Source organism: Leptomonas pyrrhocoris (genome assembly GCF_001293395.1).
Source record: "Leptomonas pyrrhocoris isolate H10 chromosome Unknown, whole genome shotgun sequence".
Classification (NCBI taxonomy): domain Eukaryota; phylum Euglenozoa; class Kinetoplastea; order Trypanosomatida; family Trypanosomatidae; genus Leptomonas; species Leptomonas pyrrhocoris.
The window spans coordinates 109,261-129,733 of NW_015438380.1; the positions used below are offsets into that span (position 1 = coordinate 109,261).

The 20,473-nt window shown below is 53.9% G+C and overlaps 8 protein-coding genes across 8 annotated transcripts; 3 read left to right on the forward strand and 5 right to left on the reverse strand.

Moving 5' to 3' along the window:
* Positions 1–44: 44 nt before the first annotated feature.
* Positions 45–377, forward strand: ABB37_08395 (hypothetical protein; the record flags this gene model as incomplete). The annotated part of the gene is made up of 1 exon (XM_015807398.1): positions 45–377. The coding sequence occupies one exon, from the start codon at positions 45–47 to the stop codon at positions 375–377; it is 333 nt and encodes a 110-aa protein (XP_015653937.1).
* A 342-nt stretch (positions 378–719) lies between these two features.
* Positions 720–1,475, forward strand: ABB37_08396 (hypothetical protein; the record flags this gene model as incomplete). The annotated part of the gene is made up of 1 exon (XM_015807399.1): positions 720–1,475. The coding sequence occupies exon 1, from the start codon at positions 900–902 to the stop codon at positions 1,473–1,475; it is 576 nt and encodes a 191-aa protein (XP_015653938.1). The 5' UTR covers positions 720–899.
* A 567-nt stretch (positions 1,476–2,042) lies between these two features.
* Positions 2,043–3,270, forward strand: ABB37_08397 (putative mitochondrial hypothetical protein; the record flags this gene model as incomplete). Its single annotated transcript, XM_015807400.1, has 1 exon — positions 2,043–3,270. Exon 1 carries the CDS (start codon positions 2,200–2,202, stop codon positions 3,268–3,270), a length of 1,071 nt encoding a protein of 356 aa, XP_015653939.1. The 5' UTR covers positions 2,043–2,199.
* Positions 3,271–10,259: 6,989 nt separating this feature from the next.
* ABB37_08398 (hypothetical protein) lies at positions 10,260–11,268 on the reverse strand (the record flags this gene model as incomplete). Its single annotated transcript, XM_015807401.1, has 1 exon — positions 10,260–11,268. The coding sequence occupies exon 1, from the start codon at positions 11,178–11,180 to the stop codon at positions 10,260–10,262; it is 921 nt and encodes a 306-aa protein (XP_015653940.1). The 5' UTR covers positions 11,181–11,268.
* A 1,057-nt stretch (positions 11,269–12,325) lies between these two features.
* On the reverse strand, positions 12,326–13,401 carry ABB37_08399 (hypothetical protein; the record flags this gene model as incomplete). The annotated part of the gene is made up of 1 exon (XM_015807402.1): positions 12,326–13,401. Exon 1 carries the CDS (start codon positions 13,319–13,321, stop codon positions 12,326–12,328), a length of 996 nt encoding a protein of 331 aa, XP_015653941.1. The 5' UTR covers positions 13,322–13,401.
* Positions 13,402–14,471: 1,070 nt separating this feature from the next.
* Positions 14,472–15,698, reverse strand: ABB37_08400 (TATE DNA transposon; the record flags this gene model as incomplete). The annotated part of the gene is made up of 1 exon (XM_015807403.1): positions 14,472–15,698. Exon 1 carries the CDS (start codon positions 15,540–15,542, stop codon positions 14,472–14,474), a length of 1,071 nt encoding a protein of 356 aa, XP_015653942.1. The 5' UTR covers positions 15,543–15,698.
* Positions 15,699–16,284: 586 nt separating this feature from the next.
* Positions 16,285–17,301, reverse strand: ABB37_08401 (hypothetical protein; the record flags this gene model as incomplete). Its single annotated transcript, XM_015807404.1, has 1 exon — positions 16,285–17,301. The coding sequence occupies exon 1, from the start codon at positions 17,161–17,163 to the stop codon at positions 16,285–16,287; it is 879 nt and encodes a 292-aa protein (XP_015653943.1). The 5' UTR covers positions 17,164–17,301.
* Positions 17,302–19,277: 1,976 nt separating this feature from the next.
* Positions 19,278–20,225, reverse strand: ABB37_08402 (hypothetical protein; the record flags this gene model as incomplete). Its single annotated transcript, XM_015807405.1, has 1 exon — positions 19,278–20,225. One exon carries the CDS (start codon positions 20,223–20,225, stop codon positions 19,278–19,280), a length of 948 nt encoding a protein of 315 aa, XP_015653944.1.
* Positions 20,226–20,473: the final 248 nt, after the last annotated feature.

The following is a 20,473-nucleotide window of genomic DNA, read 5'->3' on the forward strand; positions in this document are numbered from 1 at the left end:
GGTACAACGGACGGTGTAGACTATATATATATATATATATATGTATGTGTGTGTGTGTGTGTGTGTGTGTGTGTCTGTGTGCGCGTGAGAGAGCATGTACGAAGAGAGCGGTATTTGAGAAATCCGAATTGTGGCCCAGCGTTCTCGTCGACATGCGTCTCAGCTCCGGCTCGTCCTCCTCCTCATCTGGGGTCGTCTTCTACCCGCTCCTTCCATCTTTGCTGGCTACCTTGTCGCAGAGAGATAAACGCAGATGTATGTACCCTCCAAGCGCGACTGGCCTCGCTGCTTCTCTTTTGCCCGCACGGCGCACAGACTCGCTCGAGACATGTTTAACGGCGAAAAACGCGAGCGCACACACACACAGTTATTGCTGAAAAAATACATGAAAAAGGGAAATAGGAGAACAACTGAGCTAAGGTGGCACTTTGTTCTTGTTAGTATTGTGTGTTTGTGTAGACTGGAAGGGTTGAATTGGCTGTGTGTGTGTGTGTATGCGAGAAGAACAAGGCCTACAAATATAGCACACCCATCTTTTCTTTCGTTCTTCTCCGCCTCGGGAGCAGGAGTCGACGAAACACATGTAGCAACCATGTGAAAGGTTGTTATCCCTCACCAGGAAGGCAGTAACCGCAGTGGTCTCGCCAAGTTCTCACATGTGTCGATCTGTACTGCCTGCTTCACCCTTCCTCTCTCCTTCACCGCTACCTTTGTTCCACAGTCCAGGAAACCGCACGCAAGAGAAGGGAAAAGAAAAAGGGTAACCGCATCGACGACGAACGTGTGTGCGTGTGTGTGCATGTGTGTATCGCGTCTGCCTCATCTGATTTGACTGATTCTTGCGTTACTGTTGTTATTACTATTATTAATTAATCATCAATAATTATTGCTCCCTCGCCATGACGCACGTCGCACCCAAGGCGTTGCATAAGCGCATCAAGGGTACCAACGTGGAGGTGCGTAAGGACGTGACGGACGACAATACCGATGCCCAACTTGCCCTCCTCTACTCCATCGGCGCCGACGACGAAACGGAGCTGCACTGGTTCCACAACACGCTGCGCCCCGAGCGCAACCTCGTCCACCCATCAGACGCATTTCTGCACGGCATCAAAGTGCTCCGCCCGGCAGCCGTATTTAACACCTTCGACGTGAAGAAGGCGAAGCTGCGTCGGCTGACGAAGCACGAGAAGGACAAGATCACGGCGATGACGCGTCGCAAGACGGAGATGGCGCCCACGGCGGCGTACAAGGCCGCGGTGAACCCCCACAAGACTCCTCGCACGGGCGGGCAAGCACCGATCGAGGAGGTGCGTGTGTTGTCGCGTGGTATGAGTAAGGCGCAAAAGGCGCGCAGTCGTGCCCGGGTGGCGCACAAGGCGGGCACGACCAGCGGCGGTGCCGCGAGCGGGCAGAAGACGTACTTCACGAAGTGGAAAAAGCGGAAGCAGGAAAGGATTGGACGTGGTTTATAGAAACGTGCTGGTGCCGACGGCGTCCTGCTTCCTTTTTGTGGCTGTGTTCGCTCTCTTCGTCCTCCCACGCGTGTGTGTTGTCGCACATGGCACAGCTGCTTCCTTGGGACAGGGGGGGGGGGAGAAGTGACACACACTCCTTCACCGCTAAACGATTAACACTTGCCACAACCGCAGGCATTAAATGAAGATGGGTTGTGATTAATGAATTGTACGGGTAACGAACGCAAGCACTTACCTCTCGATCAACCTAGAAGAGGTTGTTGTTGTTGTTTTGAAGCGGCGCAACGGCGCTTTCACGTTGCCACGTGTGGATGAATCGAAGCCTCTTAGTTGTTTGAGCTTTTTCCCCGAACTTATTTGGTCCGCTCTTTCATTGGAAAGATAAGTAAAGAAAGCACGGTGTCGCGCTTTACGGCTTCAAGAGCGTCCTTTTCCATGTTGTGCTTCTCTGCTACCTCAGCAAGCAACTATTTTCTTTTTCCTTTCTGCCACAGGGTTTGCCACCTCCTTGACCCGCCCTTCAAACTGATCCTCCTCTTTCTTTTCTAATTCCCTCTTCTCACCAGCTCAAGTCACCGGCACGAAAGGCGCCCACTCCGAGCGCAGTGCGTGTTCTCTCGTGCCACGAAACCCCTCGCGAGTGAGTGAAGTGAAGTGGGACCCATACGGACTTGTTTTCACAGATTTATTATATATATATATAAAGGTTCGACTATTCTCTATGATGCTTCTCCGACGCGTCACTCATGGCGCGCAGCTCAGCAGCGTCGCGCAGCTGGCGCCCCGTCGCCACAAATCCTACGTGCTAAAGTTTCTTCGCGGAAAGCTGCCAGACGACCTGAAAGATTGCGCCGGCGCCCTCGGTTGCCTGTACGGCAGTCTTCCCGATGTCGACGAGTACCGGCAGTTCGTCGTCCCACTGCACGTCCTACAGCAGTACCACCAACTCGGGTTCGCGAAGCTGCCGCGCACCGTGCTCGAGCCGGCGCAGGCGGACATCCTCGCGGATGAAGTGAATCAGCTGGCGAACAACGTCGAGCACCACCCCAAGTCGGAGCACCTGTACTCCACCTCCCTCGCGGACCTCACGGGCGGTCCGCTCTTTTACTGCCAGGGCCAGTGGCGCTGCTCGTGGGGTATGCACGACCTCGTCTACATGCCGACCCTCACCGTGGCAGCGTCGCAGGCACTCGGCAATCGACTCGTGCGTCTGTGGTACGATGAGGTGTTCATGAAGGAGGCGCGCACCGGGCCATGCATTCCGTGGCAACAGCAGTACGTGCGCTGGCAGCACACCACACCGGTCAACCACGTCACCATTCTCGTGGCGCTGGACACACTGAACAAAGACCGCGGCGCTCCGTGCCTTATCCCGGGCAGTCACCGCTGGCGCGAGGGACAGCTCCTCCCCCCGGTGCCCTACGACCCGACGCAGGGCGAGGCGCAGCAGCTGAACACGATTTGGAGCATCACGACCGACGACGAGCAGGAGATGCTGGCCGACACGCCGCCGGTCACGGTGGACCTGCGCCGCGGTGAGGCGCTGCTCGTCCATCCGTTGACCCTCTTCGCCACGCACGGCAACCGATCGCTGGACGCGGCGCGGTGCTGCTGCGTGCATTACATGGGCGAGGAAACCTACGCCGCAATGGACGGCCCGTTGTTGCCGCACACAACGCGGTTTCGCGCAGGTGCGCGTGTGAGTGGGCCGTACTTCCCGGTTGTGTTCGACCCCGCCATGACGGAGGATCTCCTCCTGCTGGACGCCGAAAAGGCCAGCAGTGCGGTGTGACGCCGCGGTCGGTGTTCGGTGCTATTGTTATTGTTATTGTTTGTGTATGCGGGCGTGTCGGGTTGGGTGTTTGCTCCGCTTGCAATTCCCTTTACAAACTCACAACAGAAAAGCACGGCAAGAACGATACCTGTTTCACACGAAGGCAGATTTGCCGAGAAACGTCAGCGCTGCAGCGGCCTTGGATTTATTTTCTCCACCGGCGTCTTCGCTTTCCTTGCCGCACTCCCCCCTTTTCTCTCTGCGCGCTCCCTGCGCTACCTCACCTCCATCTCTGCCCTCTCTGTCTTCCTTGTTCCCTCTGCTCCTTCACACCCCTGTTGCGGCGTGGCTCGCGTGCGTGTCCGGGCACTTGCGCCGGCACAGCCACCAGTCGAGACCTTTCCGCCTGTATTTCAGGTACGATCACACATGTGTGAGCGCACCATATCCCGTGCGATTTGAGAAGCTAAGCACCCACCGGCTTGGTTCTCGCTGGGGTAATTGCAGTAGCTTCTCCCTGCTGCTCCGAAGGATAACATCGAAAGGGAAAGAAGGGGAACATAAGCTGTCAAGCACTCGTGGTTCGCATGCTGGACGCTGTGCGCACTCGCGGGCCCACATTGGCTCCGCAGCACCGTCGCTCATCTCATTCGCTGGTGTTGCTTCTTTGCCCTCTACTGTGGCTTTAAGAAGCCGACCGCCTTCCACCGGAGGACGCGGCCGGGCTTCGGGTCATATCAGACTCAATGGAAAACACACGGGTTATCACAAGAAAGACACCGGAGGCGCAGGGCTCGTTCAACGAGAGTCACTATCGCGGGCATGTCAGCGCGCGACCGAAGGCGGCAGCCGGGCCGGCAGCGAAGAGCTCAGCCGGAATGTGTACAGCGGGTCGAGGTACCCGAACACGTAAAACGAGCTCACCGTCCCGGCACATGGACGCGGAAGGGATGAGCACACTGTCTCTTTCATCCGTGAGGTGTCCGGAGTGCCAGCAACCAGCCTTCGTGAGGGGCGCGGGAGGGCTTTTAAAAAGGAAAACCAAACGAAGCGAAACCCAGCAAAGCAGAAAGGACAAGATGAAACGTACTCGAAACCCGCGCCTGCACGGTCGCAGCCTGAACGCGATGCCCCAAGCGCAAAGGAGGCGCAGCTGAGAAACGTGGCACCCGCATGCCGGCAGCAAAAACAATTGGAAAACAAAGAACACCAACCGCAGGATGGAAAACAACAATCTTAAAACGAAAAAAGTAAGAAAGATAACACCTTGTTGGAAAATACGGATGAAAGAATGAACCCTCCATTTACGCACGCGGACGCTACAGAGAAAAGGATTTAGAAGAGAGAGGAATTCTGCAAGTCACTTCAATTTTTGAGAAGCGCAACTAGTTGCAGGGACAGTTTCCCTTTTCGACCCTTTCATAAGTTCCATGGAGAGCTGTTGCTCCGGAAAGGCTTTCCGAAGAGAAGGTCTCCTTTTCATTTTGACTCGAGCCGATGAGGACAGACAACAGATACAAGCTAGACAGGTTAACTGAAAAGAAAAGAAACGTCTCCTACCAGCTTTTGACGGGAGCCTACTCCGCCTGCCCTTTTCAGAACCCATTTAGCTGGTATCGAAGAAAAGAAGGAATGAAGAGAGTAAAACAGTAAAAGAGAATCGTTTTGGGTTTTCTGAGGTGCAAAATAATAATAATAGAAAATATCTTTTTTAGCCTGTTGTGTTGTAGGCATCCTTTAGAGTCGTTCGTGACTTGTCTCTCCGTCGAAAAAGGAGAGCATAGAAGACAAACTTATTGGCTGTTTTTCTCGGAAAAGATGCTTGAACGTGCATCAGCCAAGTTTTCTTTGGAAGGAACCTATTCTACTGAAGGGAAAAGCTGATTTTTTGCGAGGGCTTTTCTACGCGAAGTGCAATGTCATCGAGCGCCTTTGTCGGCCTGCCTCTTTTCTTGATAGTGACCAAGGCCGTCGTGCTATCAATATTTATACGAAGGTTCAACCCTGCGGGAATCCATCGCCGCAAGTGATCCACCGCCAGAACCACGGTGTTCGCTTCCAGCGTGTTTATGTGATGCTGCTCTGCTGCGGACCATGTTTCACCAACGCTCATGCTTTCTTGGGACTCGTCCCGCATCAAGACCGCTCCCCAACCGGCTCCAGAGGTATCGGTGTAGAGGGTCATCATCGGCATTCTCGCTGCCATAGCTGGCGCTGTCGCTCGTGGGCGGTTCTTCTGAGCCAGGTCGCACCATTATTTGAGTTGTGCATGCGCCGTTGGAGGTGTGCAGGCCGGCTCCTTCACCAGGAGAGGTGTCTGGCTGAGCTGAGACAGCCTTCGTCTAATGGGCTTCAGCGCCCAATAGAACTCTGCGGTGCGGATATGGTGAACTGACGAGCAGCGGAGGAGTTGTGCGTAGAGTCGCTCCAAGTCGCCGCCCGTCATGCTTGGCGTCGGACCATCAATCTTCTGGATCGTGTCATCTGCCACGCCCACCTTGTGAGCTGCGTGGTTGAAATATACCCCCTATGAAGTCGGGGACTTCTCTTGCGTATCTCTCGTCGGTGTGAAGAGAGAGTGGGAACTCTTGCGCGGTGGTCCACATCCTCCTGAATGCTATTTGGACTGCTTGATGCGTGCCTGCGTACCGTATGTTGTCGATCCAAACGTTGATTGTGGCCAGGGCTGGGTCGTTCACGGTGAACTCGTTCGTTAACGGCACGTAGTCGGTGATGTAGCGAATCTTGTTGTGCATTGTGGCTTTGCCATCGCCATGCTTTGCTAGCAGCGGGAAGTACTTTTACTTGAGCTGATTCTGTGAGGTGCATCTTGTGAGGAAAATCAAAGCACCTCGCTTGATTGAGTGCGCTGCAAGTGGTGGCGTACTGGTTTCAGCGTGTGGATGATCTGATCCGTCTTCATTGTTGCGAACTGCGTTGATGCTGGGTTGTTTGCGTTCCAGCTGTTGAGAATTTGCGCGCTTCGTCTCATCTCGCTGATGTCCTCGACCCCAACTAGTACGTATGCCTTGTAAGGGTTTCCTGACGGTGTCTTTCCCGCTGTGAAACGTAGGATAATTTGCTGCGGACTCACCTGCAAGAAATTCTCCGCAGTCAATCCTTGAATATCTCCCCAACGGCCTGCCATTTTCGGGCATTGGAGGTCTGAGTGCCGCAGCCTTCAAACGGGTGGTTACAGGGCGTCAACGAGCACGGGAAAGTGAATGAAATACCTGCAATGGTTCTCGCGGTTCCAGATGAAGATCCTGAGAATGATCGAACGCGCGCCGCAACACTAACATCTAAGGGAAGTCGCTTAGAAAAGACATCCATGGTGGTCACGATTTACGCGGGAGCAACCCCGAGAGTGTGGCAAAACCGCAGACATGTCTGACCCAACCTAGTGCACAGCATTGCAGCAACCAATAAACACGCCATGAAGAACGATGTCGACAGAATCTCACCGAAGAACATAGACTACCAGTCGGCAAACGCCGTCACGGAAGTGAAGGTCAGAAACAACACAAAGTCAACCGACGTAGTGACAACACGAGCAATACTCTAACTTTTGCAAGTCGAAGACAACTCCTTGAAGATGATGATTAAAACGTACTCCATCAACCGAATTCCACAGAAGCAAGTGGTACCAGCAACAAGGAGGGAGACAGAGCTTGTCATAGAAGTGCTCAAATAAAGACCACACGATAACGCAGCGGCCTTCCAGGCATGAAATTCTGGCCGATCTCCAAATTGCAAGATCTCTTCCACGTCATCTCGTCGGCAAAACTCCGGCATTTCAATGCCCAGAAAACAATGGTGTTCAAAATGTTTGCAAGGCAGCGTTTCGAGGTTGGCAGCACTTTTCAACCGAGTGTGAGCGTGTCGAGACGCGAGTGCATCACGAAGTACTAGTGCCTTCAATAAAGGCGAGCAAACAGTGTACACGTTGCGTATGAGACGTTCTGCTGCTAGTGTTTTCTCTAGACCCCCTTCGTTTATATTGTATCCTCCATTGTCACTCCCTTCTTTTATTTTTCTCGTTGCTTGTCTGACAAGCAAAAGCGGTGAGCTGGATTTCTCACAACCGTTGCATTCTTTTCTCGCCACTCACCCGCCCTGCAAGCGAAGATAGAAATAACGGTGCCTGTTGTCCATCTTGTATTCTTTTTGCTCTCGTCGTAGAACTCGCCTTAACTTGCTACTTTATTGTCTTATTTATGCTTTACAATTGTCTTTGTGTCTTTTATAGCACATTAATCCGAGGCCTTTATCAATGCATAAAAAGATAAGCCCGAATTATAGTACAAGTGAGAACAAAAATGCAGTAGGAGAGAATAAAACACTTAGTACGTGCGTACACCCTCCCCCCCCCCACACAAAGCGATCACTTAAATGAACGACAAAAGTGGATTCGAGCTCATTGTTAACCCCGGAGTGTCATTAACACTATATACTTGTTTTTGTCAATCTTGTTGTCACTTTTTTTTTGTTTTTTCTTCTGTTTTCCTTCTTTTCTACCAGTGATCCTCTGGTGACTTTAGCTAGGTGCAGGCTAGTTTATTGAATACTAACGGCCGGAAGCAGACATAGGCAGTTGTGCCCAGCTGTTTTACGGTTTGGTGCAGCCGTTATCCGCTAATCCATTGGACAAACTCTTAGATGGTGTGAAGTCTTCAAATGTGCAGTTATGCGGTGACGCCAAGCGTGCAGCTCGCAAACCGTATTCCTTTCCACCGCGCGTTCTTCATTCAAGATCTCTCCTTTTCTGCAACCCCTTCTCTGATCAGGATATTGCCAGTAGCTTCGAAGCGTCTTTTCTGGCTTTTGTCGCAAGTAAACTGTTATGGTGATTGGTTCGTTGGTGTTGAGGAGATGATTCCAAGTCTTCACATTGCATTGGTCGAACCTCGTCAGACTCTCAACAAACGCAAGCGGTGTTTGGACTCCTTCGGAATCAAGATCTCCCTCGATCTCATCCATTTCGCTGTCGTCTATGAAATGCGGCGCCTCCCGATGCACGGAGAAGACACCTGCATGCTCGTAACCATCTTGCGGATTCCGCAAAATGTTGTGTTCGTTGTCTTTCTCTGCAGCTCTGCTCTCACCTGCGGGCTGGAGTGAAATGAGACGAGGATGCTCTTAAAGTTACCATCATGGTGGTGTTCGACCTCGTTGAGCTCACCACTTCAACAATTCCAACACTTTCCCCTTCCCTACGGAAAGAAACCTCGTTTGGTGCACCCCGTTCTACGTGCATCACCTGCTGAAGCAGCTGAGGGAACGTAATGGCTTTCAATCCGGCACGAAGCATGATGACGGGTTATCTTTTCTTCTGGGAAATGATTGATAGGGAATGTGTACCTGTTCATTTCTTTGTGGATTTGAATGAATCCTTGTGAGATGAATTTTTCCTTCTCAAGAACTGTTTGCAGTGATTGTTAACTGCAGTGTAGCAACAGTTGTAGAGCATCAAAAGCCTTTGTACGGACAGATACGGACCCTTTTGCTTTGCTGCATAGCCTTCAGCGATCGAGACGCTGACAATAGTACCGCCACCTCTTTGATTTGCGAAGCTTTCCTTTTACGCTTCTCTGTTTTCCTCTCTCTAGTAGAATCTTCAGCCTTTGCGTTTCTCCCTTTTCTTCTTCGCTTGTTCTTTGCGACTGCTCAGTAGTCGTAGTTATTATTTTTGTTCGTCCCTCCCACCGTCCCCCCGAGGCCCTCGTCACAACCTGGCAGGGGACTGTTTCTCTTCTTTTCGGGTTAACCTATCTCGCTTGTATCCGTTGTCTGCCCTCATCGGCGCTAATCAAAATTAAAGAAAGGAGTGTTGGTTTCGTTTGACCGTATCTCGTTCTCTGTGCCTTCATTTCTTTACTTGCGGGAGTATGAAAGTGTTCTTCTCCTAGTTTATGGTGGCGGTAGGTGCTGTGTGGCTTGCCGGGCTGCACGCTAGCGCTGAAGGTCGCTGGTCAGGGCCAACGCCCGCTGGTATTGCGTTCTCCGTGGATTTGCAATGCGGGTTTTCGGGCCGACAGCGCGGCGGTCGCTTGCGATGTTGCGTGCTCTTTCGGGCGGGGTGGTCGGGTGGTTGGGTCTTGCCGGGGGGGCTTCTCCCCTCCCCCGGCCCCTGGCGCCGGGCCGAGGGGGCCCGCCGGGCGGGGGGGGGGGTTGGGGTGGCGGCCCAGGGCTCGCCGCGCCACCGAACGCGCGCCCCCAAAGCGTTTAGACGGTCGACGAGAAGAACGAAAGGATGAAAGGGGTAAGAGGGTGACGCTGGGGATGCGGGGCTACGGCTCGGACGTTTGCTGGTTACGTGATTTCTACCTCTACTACTCTCCCTCGCCTTATCTTTGGGACATGCAGAATCAAAGTTCTCACACAACTTTTGAGTTTTTTCTTTCCACCCACCCACCCCCGTGGTTTCCCACCTCGACAGGGATCCTTGGGTTTAACCAATTCAACTACCGTTGTTTGCGGCTTCGTGCGTAGTGCTGCCTCTTAGAAAAAATGGAAAAAGAGGAAATCCCCAAGTCCAGTGCACCATCGTCCCCTCACGTTGTAGGGAAGAAACATAGAATTGAAAACCAGCGATGCGAACTGGCAGGCGGAAAGCGGGGTGCGCGTGGCCAGTCGAGGGGGGGCGACGTGTGAAATCAGCGGCGCGGGTAACGCGTGCGTCGCCGCACGGGCTCACTCATGCAAAAAAAAAGAGAAAAGAACGAAAGGGTGCTGCTGACAAAAAAGAAAGGCATTACGACCACGAGGCTTCTACAATGTTGCAGCCGCGATCAATTCGAGCTCCGCTTTAAGTACACATCTGCGCGGAAGGGCATCGGGGAATGTATTAGTTGAAAGAAGAGAGTAAGAGAAAACAATTGAGAGGTTCACACGATGATCACATGCTTCAAAGGGAACAAAACAAAGCAAATATTTTAAAAACCAACATCTTTTGGCTGTGCTGGTGCTGTACACGTCGACCGGGTGAATGCGGGTTAGCAAGACGGTCACGTCTTCGTCAGTTCATTCTCTGCGGAGTTATGCGAAAGCGACGAACTGGTCTCCGATGCGCTCGCTGAGCGACTACCTGACGTGACTGAGGACGCGGCGGCCGATGACGAGAGCGACGCGCTACCCACGGAGGAGGTGGCGGTGCTGCCGGTCACGCTGGAGCTCTTGCTCGCACCCGAGAAGCTCGAGCCACGCGAGGAGAAGGAGCTGGACCTCGAGAAGCTGCCCGTGCGACTGGAGCCCGCGAAGCTTGTACTCTGGGTGCGGAAGGAGCCGCTACGGCTGCTCAGGGCGCTCTCCCCGTCCTCGTTGTCGTCCGTGTAGCGCTGCTTCTTCTTGCAGCAGCAGCACAGCACCACCGTGAGCACCACCGCGACGACGGCGACGCAGCCGAGGACGATGATGAGGATCGCCCACCACGGAAACTTGCTCTTCTTCTTTTCGGAGTAGCGACGCTCCGTGTAGCACAACACCTTGTAGTCCGTCCTGCCGTCCGCCGCCTGCAGGCCGCCGGCGGTGGTGCTGTACACGGCGTACCTGCCGGTGGTGCCGTCGGGCAGCCGGCCGCCCACGAACTCCGACGCGAGCACGGCGAAGGTGCTCGTCTCGCCCATCTGCGTCACGTGCCAGTACCAGCCCACCTTGTCCGTGTAGGCGGCGGCGACGAAGGCCTGCGTCGCGCTCTGGTTGGCCATGTACTCGTTGACGTCGGTCTTCACGGCGGCCGTGTACAGGGCCTGGACGGTGCTGTCGGCCTGCACCGCCTGGCAGGCTCTCTGCAGGTCGTCGAGGGCGGCGACGGGGACGTAGGACGCGGTGGGGGCGAGAAACATGTCGGCCTGCGCCGTCGTTGCCGCAAAGCAGCTCAGCAGCACGGCGAGCACACACACCGGCGTGAAGACGCCGAGTCGCACCATCTTAAGCAGTTTAGGAGTGTCGGCGAAAACGCAAACAATTGTATGGGGCTCGAATGGTAGCACTCACGTCTACTTCCTTGCTATAGCCTGGAGTGCCTCAATGGAAGAAGGAGGAGTGGAGAAGAGGAGGAGTTGCTTGAACGAATCAACGCAGGAGGACCGCTCATCGACACACGGGCAAGCAGCCCCGCTATGTCGAAGCTGTGGTGTTCGATGGACAAGAGCGAAACAGACACGGAAGTACGATGCACCGACAGGAAGGAGGAGAGTACGACGGCAAGGACCATTGGCGTCCCTCACACACAGAGAGAGAGGGATAACGGTAGCATGAGTCAGCGTGAGTTCTGTCTCTCCCCACATGAGAGACAACGTAACTTGAGAGAAAACCCACGAAAGGAAAAGAAAAACCAAAAAGGGGAGCATTTGAAACCAACAACAAAAAAAGACACGCGAAAGATGTGAACGAGGACATATGGGTGTATTGGAGAGGCACACGCTCAGTTTGACCCGCAGCCTCCGCGTTTCTTCGTGTTTTACCCCGCCGCTTCGTCAGAAGCATCGCCCGCGTCGATGCGAGACGGTGGACGGTGCGAGAAGCTCTCTCGTACACTGTTTCTTGTGTACCCAAACACACGCACACATACAGAAAGAGAAATACGGAGAGAGGGGGTTGACGACGATGACAACAGTTGCCGCAGCATTTGACGATGTGCAAGTTTATATACAATTTGCGGAGGAGGACGTTGATGAGCCCACTTCTCATTGGCGTCCTCGCCTGTTTGTTTGCTACGATGTGACGGACCGTATAACAAAAACAACAACAAATAAGGAAAAGAAAGGTATAGGCGTTTGCGCGGGGTGCCGTTGTACTCTGGTGCTTTGGTGACTTCCGCGATGAAATACAAAGCACTTGACGTGGAAAGAATAAATGTGCCGAAGGAACACACAAAATGGGCAAAGACGGAGGGGAGGAGGGAGCACTGGGAAGAGTGGTTTTGCATGAACACAAGGAAAAGAAAAAGAAAACAAAACAACCGAGACCGGTTAATTGAAAAAATGGTAACTGGAAAAACTGCACATGATGACGAAGCAAATAAATAAAATAAACATATAAAATGAGAGGGAAAGGAACACGCTGGTTCGGGCTATAGCGAAACCGAATCGCTGTCGCTGCTGTGACTGCTGCGCGTCACGGAAGCCTCGCTTCCGCTGTAACTTGAGGGCGTTTCGTCCTCCGTGAAAACAGGCGGCGTTGCCGTTCCCGGAGAACCACTACGCCCATTCGTCTTGGTGTAGCTCGTGCCGGTGTCGCCCACCGATCCTTCTGCCTCTGAGTGACGCGGGGACTTCGTTAGATCATCATCGTCAAGGTGGTCGCCGAAGGTGCGCGTCTCATCGGACCGGCCCTGCAGAGAGTCGCTGCTCTCCCTACTCCCCTTTTCCTCAGGCAGCTCATCCTCCATCACACACTCGAAGAAACAGCAACAGACGACGACAGCCACCACCACCAGAATTGCCACAATGCCGAGGACCAGAATAAGAATGGCCCACCACGGGAAGTTGCTACCTTTTTTCGTCGACGACGACGACGACGGGGCTCGTGTAGTCGTGGTGGTGGTGGCCGGCCCGGGGTGTGGCGCCGTGGTCGGAGGGAGAGTCGTGAAGGTGGCGTCGTTCGTCGTGCACACAACCGGGTATTTGAACAGCCCCGAGAAGGGGATGAGGCCGGTCGCCGAAGGGTCGGTGCTGTACAGCACAAACGGCAGCTGATCTACCGGCGTCACACCGTTCACAAAATCGGAGGGTGACACCATCTGTTTGGTGGTGACGCCGTCTGTTCCCTCGATGATCCAAAAGTAGGAGGGCGGCGACGCCGTTAAGTCGTAGGTGGCCGAGACGTACGCCTTCCCCACCCCCGCACCGTTCATCAGCGTCACCACCTCATTTCGGATGGCCAACACATTCATGGCGACGACGGTGCTGCCGTCGTTGACCGACTGACAAAAATCCTGCAGCTTGCTAAACGGTCGTATGCTGGCGGTGGTGTTGGCGAGAAATAATGTGGCCTGCGCAGACCAGCTGCCGAGGATCAGCAGCGCTGCAGCGACGCACAACGGCAGGAGGAGAGGCCGAGGCGGCATTTCTGTGTTGTGGCTGTGGCGTTCCCAAGGCGTATGAAGCAGTTAAAGAGAGAACAAAAAACGAAAACAAAGAGAGCGGCTGTTGACGTTGTGAGGACGAATGAATGGGGTGTGTGAAGAACAGGGGAAACAGAAGAGCACAGACAGTAAGCAGGGATGTTCCACATGCTATTGCTGACCAGCAGGGGCCGCGCGGATCTAAGGAGTTGCGTCCTACACACCGACACACACACACACACACGCGATAGCAACAACTGTGCGGTAGCGTAACGCACCTGATGCCCGGCAAACAAACATACGCACAAAACCACTGCCTTTTTTCTCCCTTTTTGGACCCTTTGTCTTCTTCCTAAATCGGTGGGGGTTCGTGGGTTAAAAGGGAGCTGAGCGGCTACCCTACCTCACGAACAACAACAACAGGAATAGCGCACCGATTGGTACTAGCTTGTCGTAGGAGTGAAGCCAGTGAGCTCCGTCAGCCCCTCGCGGAAGCGTGGAAAAAACAAAACAAAACAATATATATATATATATGTCTTTCAATGGAAAAAGGTTTGGCAGGAGTGCCTAACACCGTGTCCGAGTCGTAAGTGATCTCTAATGAATCCCTGCGCAGTTATGCTTCAACAATTTTCCTCTCCATCCTTCATTATTGTATCGCTGATGGAAAATGATAGCTAACAAGTTTAGGTGAGCAAGAGTATCCAAGACCGAACACTAATATTTCAACGACCCGCCCGCCCAACCCAGTGAACCTAACAGCGCGGTACGGAGTCCCGGTAATAGTTTTCGTTTCCCATTGATTGTTTTCGTTTTCTATTTTCATCCTATTTGCTTTACAGCGAGGTGGTGATTTAGCCTCGCCTGTTGATTTCAAAATGTCCTGTTTTCGATCTCGTGGGGGTTCGAGGCTTCCCGGCCATAAAAAGAAAAGAGAAATGGAATTTCCGGAATGGGCTCGTCCGCCCAAATCGCAAGAGCATCGTGAGATGGTCACGACAAGCAGGAAAGCTCGTTTCTTCTTGCCCCTTCATCCTCCGTCCGTAGCCCCAGCAAGACAAAAGAAAATGGTCTGTTACCAGCGCTGCCTTCGCACCCGTCCGGTAAACCTTCCGCACCGAGTCGCCGCAGCATCAACTCAGCCGCGCGCGGTTCAGCGTGCGCCGAATGCTTGGCCATGAAATACGGTCGATCGTCGGTTTCCGCGGAGCCGCGGCCCCGGAAGGGCTCGCGTGCGCGTGGTAATCACGTTCTCTTCTAGCTTATTCTCCCACATCTGCTGATATGCGGTGATGCTCTCAGCGCCATCGAGTGGCCCGACGGAGACTGTCTCCCTTGACGTGTTGCGCAGGTGTTTGTGGGCGTACGCGCCCCACCCGCCTAAGGAGGCGTCCGTGAAGCACACCACGTCGTAGTCGTCTTCCGAGTACGTGGCGGAGCGTTCCCTGGCGATGGGTTGCCACGGGTTATGCACCAAGCGGGCCCAAAGCTCGTGCAGGGCGGCGTGGATTTGTGGATGGAGGAAAGGGAGTGGGTCGTCCCAATCGAACCCTCGGCTAACCAGGCGGGCCGCCCCTCGGTAGGCCCGTGCCAGGCTGAATGCACGTGCAGGGTTGATCAGTGTGGTGTGCAACATGTAAAACATGAGCGACACCACCGACGCAAAGGACCGAATTGTGAAGGCGGGCTTTCGTAACGCGACGATCAACTTCGCCACACTCTTCGCCGAGTTGCGCACTAAGCGCTCGCTACCGTTCCACCTATACTCTTCCCCGAGAAAGACCGTGTTCGGTTCCTTAGCCAACGACAACAATGACGTGTCGTCCATGGTTGCTAAGGATTCGCGATCAGGCGATGTGAGAAGGTTGGCGCCGCGTACACGCGCCACAATCCTGCGGACAGCCGACAAAAAGTCCTCTTCCTGTCCTTCGTCCGCTGCAATCAAGATATTGACAATCATAGTCATGATCGTTACTGGTGTATCGACGTCGACTATTGTTGACGTAATACCCTGACCCACTGCGACACTCCACCGTGCTTCTGTAGGCAGTGTGCAGAGACGGAAGTAGGCGCCGTTGCGGGCGCGAAAGACAAAGAAGTTTCGCAACTCACCAGGGAGCGGGGTGGCGTCATAGTACGCTTCGAAATCCACTTGAAGCATGTACCGCTTGTTCCGCAAACTCTGCCTTCGCTCTAGGCGCGTTGGGTACTGGACTTTCGGCATGTCGCTCGTCTGGAGGCACGCGTTTAGGTGCGGTTCGGTGATGAGCCGTCTCCTGCCCTTCCTTTCCGGTACTGCGAAAACGTTAACGCCGTGTACTCCTTCTGGGAAGAGATGGTCTGTCGAGCTGTGTCGTCGGACCATCTCTTCTGGGTGAACTAGCCATAAAGAAAAAGAATCGGAAGAAGAGGTAAAGAAGCGAGTAATAACTACAAACAGGGGTGCTTCGCCACATTCCACCTAGCAATCGGAGTAGAGACCCAACCGAAACGTCAGCGCCGATTCCGATGCTCAACACACCTTCACTTTACCAAATGCAGGGACTGACTTGACATCCTTTTCCACCCACATCATTTGACTTCCTTTTCCAACTCAGCATCACAGACACATACACACATCGACATGATAGTTCAAAAACATGAAGTGTTCACATAAACGGCGGCAGAAGAGAAGTAGTAAATACTCGTATGGGAAAGAAAGCACTGAGCACATAGAAGAACGGAAATAGAGGGAGAGTAGGAGAGGCCCATCCCGCTTACGATGTATGCTGTTGTATTTTTTAAAGCTGCTTCTCCTCGTGACAACAAGCAGTACAGGGTAGGAGTGCGCCGAAACAACGGCAAGGGAAGCGGAAAGGACCAGTCAGGCAACACACAGAAAGAGAGAGAAAAAAGAAAAAGACACTCGCATTCGGAGACGCTCTTGGCGGCCTTAAATAACAAACAACAACAACAGGGATGGTGGCTTACTCCGTCCTGCCCTCGGCTCTGCGGGAGCGCGACTGCTTCGCCGACGCCGTGGAGAAGGAGCGGTTGCTGCCGTCGCCATTACTGCGCTGCGAGTGACTGCTGACGCTGTCGGACTCCTCCTCGCTGCTGCTGTGGTGCTCGCCCGCGCGAGAGCGAGTCTCCGACGACCCACTCACGTCATCTCCTTCCTCCTTGCCACAGCCGCAGCCGCCGCGGCAGCACAGCACCACCGTAACGACCACCGCGATGACCACGACGGAGCCGAGGACGATGATGAGGATCGCCCACCACGGGAACTTGCTCTTCTTGCTTTCCTCCTGCTCCGCGGGGACCTCCTCGGGAGCCACGTAGTAGTCGTACATGCACGCAGCGGGGTAGGACGCGGTGCCGTTGACGTTCATGAGAGCGCCGAGGTCCGCGCTGTACACGGCGTAAGGCATGGTGGAGGTGTTCTGGGGGTAGCCGGCGGCCCATTTACCGGCCGTGACGATGCCGCCAAATGCGCTGAGGTCACCGCCGGTGCGCCACAGCCACGCGTTGGAAGACGACGTGTCCATCGTCGCGCTGACATAGGCGTAGGGCACCGCAGCGGCCGCCATCGCCGCCTGCAGACCAGCGAACGAGTCCGTGGCCTGGCTGATCAGCGCCGACGCGTTCCATGACATATCCACGCAGGCCGTCTTGAGAAAGTTGGGGTCGCTCACGAGAGCTGCCGTGGCGGTGGTGAGGAAGACAACATCCGGATCGGCCCGAGTCGTGGTGGCGCCGAAAAGAACGAGAAGAGAGAAGAAGACGGCACAGGCGGCCGCGGAGAGCCTAGTCGCACGGGGTGCAGAGCGCGCCGGCAGACTCGCGCGAGCGCACATTCCGGCCATTGGGCTTCTCTCTTTCTTCCTCTTTCTTCTTTCTTCGAAGGATGACGAAACTTGTTGTGGCGTCCGATGGACGATAGACCGGGATAATAGCAGCAGCAACAGCAATAGTAATAATTAAAAACCGACGATGGCTCCGTCTTCGGTGCGAAGAGGCGACGGGGGGGTGGGGAAGAAGAATGTCTCACGGCGATTCGATGTGGCACGGCGTGGAGGAGAGAAGATGCGAGGGGCCGACAAAACAACAACAGCGACAAAGAGAGCATATTTGTGCTGGCCAACAGAGTAAGAAAACACGGCGCCCAAACGCGGGGACTGCATCATGGGCATGTAAACATTTTGTTTTCTCACCTGTGAATGAATGATACTAACAAGAGTAGTAATCATTATCACACCGAGCTGCAGATGGAGGCACTAGTCCTTCTTGCTGCCATCGAGCTTCACCGAGGTGGCATGCCGCAGGGCAGGCGATGGATGACACCTTGAGTCTTGATTTCTCGTATCATGCGCGTTACGATTGCGGCGCTGCAAATTATGCTGCAGCCCTCAAAGATGACAACACCACCGCCAACAACATCAGCAAAGACGAAGAGGAGAAGGAAGAAGAAGAGAAAAAAAAGGCGGTTAGAACACATAGTATGCAAATAAAAGTACAAGGAGAATATAGTTAGAGAGCAGCCTTCACAGCTCTTCGCCTTGTAGCACTATATAAGAAAAAGAGATGATGGAGATTACTGAACACATGCAGGCGTTTGAAAGAGAAGAAAGGAAAAAATGCCGGAAGAGATTTCCCGCTGCAAAAGAGGCCTATCAGACTTTTGGAGAAGCGTCTTTCGAGTCACACATGAGCCCGCGATCGTACACGCTCGAAGGTGCGCGGCGCACGGCCAGAGAACAACAGCACTCCGCTACAACGCTTTCGTAGGAAGCAAGTATAACGACAGCGACTCTCTGCTTTTAGAAGTATAAGTTGCCGAAGAGTAGAGAGGAGAAAAACAAACAGAAAAAATACACACAATGAAGAATGGCCAACACATGTAGGAGATGGAAAACAGATAAAAATAATAATAACGAGAGGCGAAAAATGGGTAGAGAGAAGGTCGGCAGAAGGTCGACAGAAGAAAAGGAAAAGGAAAGGGAGAGGGCGCGAAGAAGCAGGCACCGCAGTACGCGAGGAAAGCCACCGAAGAGAGAGGGTGCGCAACCCACCCGCTGGTCCCGCTTCGTCCCTGTCAATGCGGAGAAGAGAGATACATGCGAGGTCAAAAATAAAGAAGAAGAGACAACAGCAAAAAAAAAAGATGAATTGCAGGCGTGGTAAACACGCGTATGCCGGCCGAAGTTCCCTCTTCGCTTACCTTCGTCTTCAGCGCAAATGCACTGATAATGTAAATAATAAGAATAGAACACAATAACACACAAGAGATGAAGAGAAACACAGGATATATATATATAAGGTTTTACGTGGATCGAGAGGAGACACATTCAACCATACACAGCAACTTAATGCTCCAGCAAAAAAATTATGATAGTAATAATAAAAAATAATTATCTCCACAAACGCTCCCACGGATACACGAACAAGCAAACAAACAAACAAACAAACCACAACAGCAACAACAAAAAATAGTCCAGCTTAAAAACGGTGTCGTGAGAGGCGAAGTTGCGGGGTCGACGAAAAGGCCTCGGGCGTCACAATTGAATTAACGATGCTAAGGTGATTAAAAGAAAAGGCCAGAACACACACACACACAGTGAAAAGCGCTAATATGAAGAAGAAAAAGAAATCAGAATTTAGTAACAGGAAACTTTCTGAGGAGCTACGCGAACGCACACCTGGCTGCGTTTGCCGTCTTTACCGGTGCACCGAACAGCCTCAGGAAAGCTCGTATATATATATGTGTAGACGATGATCGGTTTTCTTGTGTTGTTATATATATATATATATATGTTTGTTGATAGGTTTCTGTGAACAGGTTGTGTAACGCAGCAGATTTTGGAAAGCACCCGTGACGGTGACGAAGCACACGGAGGCAGGTCTGTTGGTGCGAGTGAAAGGTTCATGACGAAGTACGGAAATTTCGATTCCTCGTTCTTGGTTTTTACTCTGTCCGGTTTTAGAACTCGCTGGGACTGGAGCTAGAGCGGCTCGAAGCGGTGCTCGTCGACCCTCGAGAGGTGCTAGGTCCGCTGCGCGACGACACAGAAGAAGAACGAGTAGTTGCGGACGTGGCCGAGGACGAGGCGGCCGATGACGAGAGCGACGCGCTACCCACGGAGGAGGTGGCGGTGCTGCCGGTCACGCTGGAGCTCTTGCTCGCACCCGAGAAGCTCGAGCCACGCGAGGAGAAGGAGCTGGACCTCGAGAAGCTGCCCGTGCGACTGGAGCCCGCGAAGCTTGTACTCTGGGTGCGGAAGGAGCCGCTACGGCTGCTCAGGGCGCTCTCCCCGTCCTCGTTGTCGTCCGTGTAGCGCTGCTTCTTCTTGCAGCAGCAGCACAGCACCACCGTGAGCACCACCGCGACGACGGCGACGCAGCCGAGGACGATGATGAGGATCGCCCACCACGGAAACTTGCTCTTCTTCTTTTCGGAGTAGCGACGCTCCGTGTAGCACAACACCTTGTAGTCCGTCCTGCCGTCCGCCGCCTGCAGGCCGCCGGCGGTGGTGCTGTACACGGCGTACCTGCCGGTGGTGCCGTCGGGCAGCCGGCCGCCCACGAACTCCGACGCGAGCACGGCGAAGGTGCTCGTCTCGCCCATCTGCGTCACGTGCCAGTACCAGCCCACCTTGTCCGTGTAGGCGGCGGCGACGAAGGCCTGCGTCGCGCTCTGGTTGGCCATGTACTCGTTGACGTCGGTCTTCACGGCGGCCGTGTACAGGGCCTGGACGGTGCTGTCGGCCTGCACCGCCTGGCAGGCTCTCTGCAGGTCGTCGAGGGCGGCGACGGGGACGTAGGACGCGGTGGGGGCGAGAAACATGTCGGCCTGCGCCGTCGTTGCCGCAAAGCAGCTCAGCAGCACGGCGAGCACACACACCGGCGTGGACAGACGGAATGGCTGCATTGGATCACGAAGAGCTGGAGAGCAGCGAAGTGTATGAATGGACAACAGGTGAGAGAACCAGCAAGTAGCAGTACCCGTCGCCAACCGGGAGGTCCGATTTTTTAAAAAAGATTCTTGCTTGTATTCGTACGACGCTCTTTGTTTTGTATGGTCGGTGCAGGGGAGCGGGGAAGGCAACACAGAGAAGCGGAGAAAGAGGGAAAGAAGGAAACGAATGCGACGACCGGAACACACGAGGCGCGGTGACA